The sequence below is a fragment of the Acipenser ruthenus genome, chromosome 18 (genome assembly GCF_902713425.1).
Source record: "Acipenser ruthenus chromosome 18, fAciRut3.2 maternal haplotype, whole genome shotgun sequence".
NCBI classification, from domain to species: domain Eukaryota; kingdom Metazoa; phylum Chordata; class Actinopteri; order Acipenseriformes; family Acipenseridae; genus Acipenser; species Acipenser ruthenus.
In genome coordinates this window covers 1621409-1631618 of record NC_081206.1, presented here as the reverse complement: position 1 = coordinate 1631618, position 10210 = coordinate 1621409, and the positions used below count along the sequence as shown (strand labels likewise).

General features: G+C 44.1%; 1 protein-coding gene across 1 annotated transcript; it reads right to left on the bottom strand.

Moving 5' to 3' along the window:
• Nucleotides 1-481: 481 nt before the first annotated feature.
• Nucleotides 482-9374, bottom strand: LOC131698566 (TBC1 domain family member 20-like). Its single transcript, XM_058990714.1, has 8 exons — nt 9087-9374; nt 6768-6953; nt 5769-5849; nt 5209-5395; nt 4400-4501; nt 3827-3968; nt 3178-3362; nt 482-2565 (listed from the first exon to the last, which is right to left on the bottom strand). Exons 1-8 carry the CDS (start codon nt 9148-9150, stop codon nt 2310-2312), a joined length of 1203 nt encoding a protein of 400 aa, XP_058846697.1. The 5' UTR covers nt 9151-9374; the 3' UTR covers nt 482-2309.
• Nucleotides 9375-10210: the final 836 nt, after the last annotated feature.

Below are 10210 nucleotides of genomic sequence, written 5' to 3'. Positions count from 1 at the left end.
TTGTTCCTTTCTGTAATCTCAAGTGGAAAGTCTGCACACACACACACACTGTACACGTGCCAGACGAGGTGATCAGCACATAACCTTCCTAATAAAACGAGGCACGTGAGGGGTGAACGTTTGTGTGACTTGCATTACTGTGTAAGAGGCTACATATGTAACCAAAATGCCCTTTTTCTCCTAATAATTAATAAAACTATTCCCAAGACTACCTGAACACACATTTTCTCTGCAAAGTTTAGTGTAAGCAACAACATGTCCTGGGCCACCCTGGAGCACCACCCCATGTCAAAACACTTCAGCTTCAAGTGGCAGCCACTCCTTTGCAGTCACCACTGCTACAGCTAGCAGAACAGGCTGTATTACACAAACAGTAGTTTTAACTTTAGTCTCGGCTACGTTGCACAAGCAGCAGTCTAAGGGACTAAAGTAAACTCACCAAGGTGGATTCTTTTTCTCATGCGTCACAGAGACAACCCAGCCCAGTTATCTGAACTTTTATTGAAGTGGTGTAATGTTTTAACTTTTCATTTCATGGATAGAATCAGCATGATAAGACAACAGATAAAAATGTACATAAACAAAATCAGTCATACAGTGCCTTGCTATGGAATAAAAAGAGTCTGTTTGTGCAATGGTTTTTTTCTTCTTCTTTTTAAAGTCCTACCAGCTGAAAGCTGCATGAATTCATTTGAACAGTGCGTGCTCTTGTTACCATGAGCCAGCTGTTAAACAGCAGCCGATTCCAGGAATGAAAGTATAAAGGGTTTGCCTGCTTCCATAGGAAAGATTATCACGAGTGCCAGTGGAGGACGGATGACAGGCGAAGGTGCAAATGGACATGCTGTGGTGGAAACAACCCTCCACTAACATGCCTGACAGCAGCACCAGTCTGCAGCCGGGAGCCCGAAGGGGCATGAATTAGAAAACGCTGGGATTAGATGTTCCAAACCATCCAGGCACCACTACGAGGATTCTTGCAGAAGGAACTCTTCTAATTTCCATTTTCACAAAACATTCTAGAACCCAATCGAGTTCATTTGCACTCGTGACCGTTATGGATATTCCACATACACACTGCTGTACATCCATGATGCAAAACCTTTAACTTGTTACACATTATCTTTTAAAGAAAGTTAAATACCCACCTGTATTCAAGTCATATTAGAAATGATCATTATAACACAGACGTCTACAGGACTACCAGCTTTGGCAATAAGGGCTGAAGTCGTTTGGCAATTGCAGTGTTCAAAGCTCCAAACTGTTTCAATACTGCAGACCTTTCTAGAGGTCTGAGAAAGACCAGCAGACGGCTATTGCAGTGCAGTGTATGAAAGAGATCATGGTACAGCAGTACACCTGTCACAGGTACGCCCTTGCGGGTATACACTTCCTGCATGCTTAACAGTGTTAAACCGGGGGGACTCCAACAGCCAGCTGCTACACGGCACAAGCTCTCCTTCCTTATTGTGAGACTACAGGAATAAGCAGGCGCAGCACAGCCTGCTGCACAAGCCCAGGATTAGCAGTGACAGTTACTCTGTAAAGCTGTCCAGGATCAGCAGCGACAGTTACTCTGGTAAAGCTGTCCGGGATCAGCAGTGACAGTTCTGGTAAAGCTGTGCTTCCGGGTGAATGGTCTGTTCAGGGTGGGGAAGAACAGGAAAAGCTTCCAAGGAAACTGGACCTCCTGGGTAATGGAGAAATACATAGTTTGGGCTTCTAACTGAAATGTTACAGGTATGCACTGTTGTCAAATCATAATCAGTTAGCAGTCTGATAAATCCCTATATAATTTCCATATTTTTAAATCTACAGTGTATAAATACCTCGTGTATGGTCATTAAATCATTATATGCATGTTTATATCATTATGCAAGTGAGGGGGCAAAAAAAACCTATAAAATAAAAGAGATAATACTAGTTCTAAAGATTTGTTTTGGTCTGTAAAAAGTTGATGTATTGCCACTTCACTATGCCTGTACATATGCAATCCATGAATATTTGTCACATAGGCCAATAACGTCTCTTTCTGCCTAATAAGGGGTTCCTGGTGTTGCTTTCTCTTCAACGCAAATTCAAAATGTGTTAATGCTGCTTAAAATACGAGGAGAAGAAATCCAAGCCTTCAGCTACATCAGGAGTCTCTAGGAAACATCAAAAGAAATGAAAGGCAGCTCCAGACGTCACTGCTGCAATAGAAAATGATTCACTGTCCTTTCAAATGAAGGATAAATACAGTCTTCCCAAAGCAGTTTTGGGACATTTTTTAAAAGGGACTACACAAAAAGAAAAACATATTCCTCCAGTTAAGGGAAAAGCTGCAGGTCGATCTTGGGAGCCCACTGGAGCGCGGTGTTGACCACCGCCAGAGCAGCAGCACCCAGGGCTACTGTGAGCCCCATCACCGCTAGCTTCACAAAGCGACTGCTCCTTGGTCTGGCCATCACAGCCTTGCTCTCCACCTCCTTGGCAAGCTGCTCCTTGAAGCGCCGCCTGAGCACCGTGTCCGGACGCTGCTGTGCAGAGACCAGCTCGAAGTCCTTGAATGTTGAAACGGCCGTCCTGCGCAGGGAACAAACATCACGAGGAAGCATTAAATCTGTGTTACATCCGGGACAGAACAGCTGCTGCAACTAGAGGCAGGTGAACCCCGGAGAAAACCAAGTCAACACAAGTGCTAGGCTCTAATGATTGGAGACGGACATGAAATCCGTGTTTAATCATTGCACTTTTTTTTTTATTCAAATATTGGTAATTCTTGGAAAGAACATTTCTGAAAAGCAAGCCGAATAATATCACAGTATGAAGTAAGCCCTTTTGAAATAATGCCAGGTCTTGTCAGCGTCCTTGGAACTAGATGTGTTTTTTATGCTGTAATGCGAGTTTGACCCAGACAGCTAACATTTACAAACATATTCTATTCATGAACTGCAATTATGAAGCAAGCTGTTTTAGAATGTCATTCTGCAATCTATTTTAATTTTTTGCATCAATTGTAAAAAACTGGAAGGTTTCCACAAGGGGTCTTAAAAGTTAGCCGCTGTTAACAACATTCAAGCCAAATACCGGCGTTAGCCTTGGTGTTTGTAACAGCACTTGTGCACACAAGTTATGGTTTAAATGTTTGGGATGTTAACCGGGCTCTGACCCCTCTGTTCCTCCCTGGGGGGGTACCTCTGGCTCTGCTGCTGCGCGGCCTCGCGGGCCAGCTCCGAGGGGGGGAACTGGACGAAGAGGTCTCCGGCTCGGCTGATGAGGGTCTCGTAAGGCAGGTCCTGTGGGATCTGGGAGAGGAGGTGGTGTACCGAGGCCATGTCACACTCACACTCCAGGACCTCCGGCTCCCTGTACAGCACGATCTGCACACATTGAAATAAACACACAAACACGCTGCCATCCTGCGTTAAAAACACAAACCAGCGCTAATGGCAACCGCTCGCTGCGACCATCAGAGAGAGATGATTGGGCTGCAAGTCTTTTAACCCGTCTGTGTAAATCAGTTGTTAACTGTATCATGCAGGTTTTCAGTGAAAAAGCAGACTCGATTCAGTAATTTGTATTTTACTTCATTTTGTTTTATGTAGACTGTCTGATTACAGCGCGTCAAGATATTACAAACGATAAAGCTTTCTGAGACACGTGACACTCAGTGCACGATCCACACAGAACAGGAGACGCTAAGCTGTTCAGGTGTGTATTTTCGTTCGCTGTTTAAACGTTTAACCCCAAGCAGCCTCAGTTTCTATCCAGGTGATTTACAGGACGCATTCAAATGCATCTTTCGGCCGAGTGCCTTCCAGCCAGCTGCAATGAGAAGACCTACCACAGCCGCAAAGTAAATGGGCATCAAGGGATGACAGGCCAGGAAGAAATCGTACAACCGGACCACGTGTCTGAAGTCTGACAGGACGTGTCCAAACCACGTGATGAGCCAGCTGAGAGCAAAGATGGTGCCCACCTCCGCCCTGGAGAAAAACACACGAGCACTGTTACCTGCTGAGGAAACCCCAGGGCTACGGGAGCACAGACAAAACACCAAGTCTGAATGGACATCTCACACTGCTCCCCCCCCGCTGTGTACTAACTGGTGGACACGAGGCAATACCAGCTGACCAGCGGTTCATTTTTTCACTTTGCTGATTTGCCCTTAAGGGTTACATAACATCTCACCAATGTACGGTTTAACAAATTATTACATGAAGCAAACATTATGAACGCAATCCTTAACTGAAAAAAAATAAAATAAAAACAAGACTGATCAGAACCAGTTTACAGAACATCTAGAAGTGAAGTATTATATTCAATCCTTCATCTTAAACATCGTTTGTCTTTTTACTTTTCAGTATGACGATGTATTTTTGTGTTGCTGTTATGAAGAACACCACAATATTTGTACCTCTGCATGAAATCGTGCACTTCTGGGTTCACCCTCTCTATGATGGGCATCAGATAGTTTAAAATATGTTTAGTGTTGTCCATGGTAGGGTCCATAAAATCCCTAAAACAAAAGAGAGAGAGAGAGAGAGAGAGAGAGAGAGAGAGAGAGAGAGAGAGAGAGAGAGAGAGAGAGGTGGATACAGTGAACTGGGAATGCTGGCAAACGACTCATGATTCATTTTACACGAGCAGATAGTTGGCAGCTCATTAAACATCTTCAGCAATATCCAGGGGAAGGGGTTATGAATATTGTTTTAGAAATGTATCCAAGCCTGCCAGGCACCAACAGAAATGATATTCATTCATCGAAAATGAAGGACTAAAGAAAACACAAAGAAACATGTTATAAGGAATGGTTCTTTCCCTTCCGTTAAAAGGTCATGTAAAGCACTGCGATTCACCGTGCCTTGAAATAAAGACATTCAGAATGCATTACACACGTCACTGTGGCAGAGAGCGACAGGAGATTCTAGTCCAGATAACCATTCAGAGATTCATTTTCTTTCATCCAGAGCCAATGCGAAGCTCCCTGTGGAATTCACAGTGAAGCTCTGCATCTTTGCACAGCCAGGACGCAAACCTGCTCTGTCCTGACTGCAGGACACCCCGCGGCCATGCTTTGTCCAAGGGAGCCACTCGGGGAACCCCTAGATTTCCATTTCCCATATGTGTCTTTGGGACACCGCTGGAGACAGTTCTAATCGACAGGTTAGTATCGTAAACCCCTTTAAGAGGAATCAAACCGAGCTGCTGAATCCCCTCTCGTACCTGAGATGATGTGTGGAGAGCTTCTCGACCAGTGCTGTGGCCAGCTTCTCTCCCACCACCAGCAGGAAGGTGACCACGATGTCGTGGTAGCCCTGGTAGTAGTGCAGCTGGGGGTTCCCAAGCAGGACCTGCAGGATGATATCGATGAGCTCCTCCTGCAGCCCCTCCCGCTGCTCATCCGGCATCCCTGCGGAGCAACGCAAGAGAAGCCCTGAGTGGAGCTCCGGGACCCAGGAACCATTCAGGACAGGCAGTGTTACCTACGGGTTGTTCCAGCTGGACCCAATTCTGAGGAGGAGTTTCCATCTCCGCTTGATGATGCGACATAACCCATATGGGACTGAGGAAAGGGTGCCGGGGTAGGTGTGGCGTGTGTGAGCGTGCATGCAAACGAAGCGCACTGCAAGAGAGTGCAGCCCCACTGGCAGGTCCCTGACGCAGCTGTCTGTCAACCCCAAGTCTCTGGTGCTCCTGCCCACGGAGCTAGTCCCTGAAGTAAAGGGAGCAGGGGCTCGTACTGGCTAGCAGTTGCAACGTGTGTGTGAATCTGTTAAACTCACCAGGTGGGAATCGACGCAGTGACCGCCGCACATCCAGCAGCACCTGCTGGTAGTCTTTGTTGTTTTCTCGCAGTGCCGCTCCTGAATAACAAAAGAAAGAAACATTTCTCAATAAATACCTCTTGTTTTTAAACTCTTGCATTACCAGGCAGGTGGTGGACAATGCACTGGACAAAATCATTAACAGGAGTTTAGTTTGCAGGACTCGGAAACGCTTTTTATAAGCTGATGGGCCGTTTATAACTAGCACAGAGCAAGTGAGGAGCCACAATGCAGAACTGTCTCCAAACCTCCAGACATCACACTGAGAACAAGGACCTTGGAGGTGTTACCCAGGGGACAAACCCAAGGCAAGTTAAACAAGCGAAGGAAAAACGAAATATGCCTGTTGCTTTACGCAAGATTTTTAATCTCTTACTGTAGCTCTTTAATGAACAGTCTTTACATCTGCTCTAAATGCAGAAGCTTAAATGTTACGTTAAACCCCGCATAAGCAAGTCCACAAGGAATTCAGTGGCCGTAGAATAAAATGATTTCTCACTCCAGTTAAATGAAGTTCCTTTGCTATGTCACATTTTAATTTGCTAAATGTGTTTCCTATTCTGCAATCCAGAAAGTTACGTGTGGGTAAGGGATAAAATACTGGATGACTACAGTATTGGAATTCACCTTAAATCTGTCTGTCTTTGCCATCCACGCAACTAAACGCAGGGGAATCATGCCGAGAACCTCTTCTGCTTTTAATTCTGGTTCTGGAGATATATTTTTTTCTCCTGCATTTGAGATTTTCCACTGGGGAATAGAAAAACATGCATTTACTTTATTCAAAAGCAGTTCAGCTTTGTCCTTTGTCCTTGTGTCGTGCAGTCAGGACGCACTATATGTATTTTGTCTTCACACTGCAAAAGCATTTTGTCGCTGTTCACAGTTTAAAAACAGGTTCAGGGCTGATGTGATGAACTGCATACAGTACTTTGTGAGATTGGGTAGAGTAGCTACCTGGTTTGTCCAGCAGGTCCTCGGTCTGGATGTTCAGCAGTTTGGGCCACACTTTACAGCGGATCTCGTCCGTCAGGAGCCCCCCCTCGCTGATTGCCATGCGCCTCAGCGCCGCCACGTCCACGGGAGTCGTGGTCAGGGCTTGAGAAATCTCAGCCATCTTCCTCTTCCGTTTAGACTCATGATCTAATGACAGAGGGGGGGGGGACTGTGTTTACAAATGTACTGTACAGCCATAAAATAAATAAACAGAAATATGACATCACTTTGCAGACTCGTCATTCTTTCTCCAGTATTGTATTTCAATGGGGTAAAGATTAGTATGAACCACACATTGATATTCAAGCACATTGTACCTTATGGAGTTCTTCAGTGAAGGAACTATCGCTGTGTTTCTATACAAGCATGCGTTGCTATGGCTTTTTAAACTCACCACGGACACGTTCCACGTTATTCAGTTAAGACAGGTAACCCTTTCATCCTGGATTCACCTGCTGGTCTAGCTGTCTTTACTACAGCTCTTTCACAGCAAACACTTATTACTTTTACAGTTTATTTGTGTGCGCTTGGTTTCTCCACAGTCTGAACAAACAGAGCTGTTTCCTGGATATGAAACCCACTAGAACCAACATCTCAGGACCTCTCCAGCCCATCCACCATGATGTAATATATATAAGTCTTTTGCAACATAAAACGCTGCCGCTGCCCATTTCACCAACGATGAGGGCGCCAAGTTGGGTTGGGACTTTTCCAACAGCTGCTAAGCATCACCAAACCTGCAACAGCCTCTGGACTAGAGATCACAAAACTGTGCGTTACACATTCATACAGGAGCATTACGTTTTTAAAGACTCTGGTGACATATTATGTACAATATAAGCAGCCAGACATGAAATGTCAGACAGCGTGGGTCAAATGCATTTTACAAACTGCCAGCTTCATGCAAAAACGATCGGAGGATCCAAGCGTTTCAGAACGCAGTAGATTTGGGTCTTGAATAAATCAGTGCATCCAGTGACAAGAACAGAAAGAGCAGATTATCTGCAGTGGAAAATCATAGCTTCTAACAACAGAAATCGAGACAGCCCTTTAAAATGCGCGTGATTCCTATTTCTCAGCGTGCATTTGAAGGCATTACAATGAAGCCCAGTAAACCTGGCTCCTCCTTAGGATGATTGACACTCTCTCAATACCAGACGACATTAAGGACAGCTCTCTTTCCCACTGTATAATATGCAATACTCTGCAAGAGCGGCTGTGGCTGCCGAAAACAGTATCTGCTTTAACCAGAAGGCTTGTCAGCATGATTATTTCATGCTTATAAAACCAGGGACACGTTTAGCTACAGCTGCATGCTTGTCAGCTTAGTTTGGCAACAGGCACAGCAAACACAACAAGTAAGGCGTTTGGAATTTGGTTAACAGATTTTTGCACCGCGATTAAACCGTCCACCTTTTGCATACAAGGCAGCCCACTCTCCTGGATGAAGAAATCGACTCCCTGATCTAGTGGGACTTGATCGCTGCGTTTCAATATTCATTCCAAACTCTTGACAGAATCTGAGAAAAACGAAATAAGTCAAACGGGTGATTATATTAAGAATGTTTTTTTCGTGCAGCTGCCTCAGTGCCGGTTAAAATCCTATTGTAGGCACAGCCAGCCTGAAAACTAGCCTCCTCACTTACAAACACATGCATACACTTTGCAATGTGTTAACAGGTTCGAATCAATAGGGCCAAACTCAAGGTATTTACATTCATTTTAATTGAACCAGCACGGCTGAGTGCATCTACATTGGATTACAAAAGCTGAACACCTTTTAAAAAGATCATGCGGTCGGGTACCTGCCGTACCAGGAGCGGTGTCACGTGACTCCGAGTACAGCAGGTGTTAACGGAAGGTGTTCAAACCTGACACTTTGAACGCTGCTTCCCACAATAATATATAACATCAGCACTTGAAACGGATCTGATACAGAGTGACCGTAACCTAGAAGTAACGCCGTGTCAAACCCTTTCTGAGTGAGGAGAGTCTTGTCTGTTCAATTTAAATGTAGCGATGCCTCGAAATATATCCGCTCCTCCACACGTACATTACAACTTGCAATATGAATAATATTATTACGAGTCATGTAGCTACCGTATGCTGTTACTACGACTAGTCAGTCCAGAAACTGGGTGACATTGTACGTGTCTGATAGTAATACCACAGTCATTACTAATAACTGTAATTCTACTAGTAATAACAGCAATACTCCTAATAATAATAATGATGGTGATGCGCTCTCAATGTAAACACTGACTCTCTGCCTCTATTTACCTTGCTTCCCGATTCCATTTAAACGAGAGGTAGCGCCGTCGCTATGTGATTTCTTTAAATACATTTTCTTGCCGCTCGGCTCATTTTTTTTGCTGCTGCTGTTATTAAGACTGACACGAGAAAATACAGAGAGTTCCCCCGACGCTTCTCTTCCTCCTCTTCTCAGTCTTTCTCCATCCTTCCTTTACTCTCTCCTCCCTCAGCCAGGCCCAGCAGTCTGACTGCAAAAGCGCTCGCCGTGCGTGGTGACGTATGCGTCCTGAGCGCTGAGTCTGTGACGCACGCACGTACGGCCCAAACGCTTACACGTCGCCTTTAAGGTTCTATATGTCCTTTCTATATGGCAAGCCGTTTTACAGTTTAATCAGCAATTTTTTAAATGAACAATTCTATTCTTGATATCAAAATACAAAATACATTTATATATATATATATATATATATATATATATATATATATATATATATATATATATATATATATATATATATATATATATATATATATATATATATATATATCAACAAAAGTTTTTTTTTAAAGATTCAACAAAAAATCTCGTTGACTTGCATTCTCCAAAAGTGAATTTTGCTTTTGCGGATATACAAACTAATCTATGCAATGCAATCTATAGCTGTGCCCATTCACTAGAGCGCTGTTTCTGCAGTTCAACGGGATTGACGACAGGGGTCAGCAGAACCTTCCAAACACTGAAGAATCACCTCTGAATAATAGCAGTGCTAACCGACACCATTATTAAGATACACATGCAAAGACAAACACACAGATTCACACACACACACACACACACACTCACAGATACACACACACACACACACACACACACACACGCTCACAGATACACACACACACACACACACACACACACACTCACACACATACACAGTATGAGTACAGTGCTCAGTAGTATTTTCCTTCTCATATTTTTAAAATGACAATGAATTAATAGCACAGACACACATCTACAGTACATATCTGGTATAATAGTTTAGTGTGAAACGTTTGCTATGGTTTATCGTGGCTTCCTCCTCATATCCCTTGAACCCGAGGCCAGCACTGCAGAGGAACCTGGCTCTTTGAATTCCCCAGTGCAGTGCAGAGAC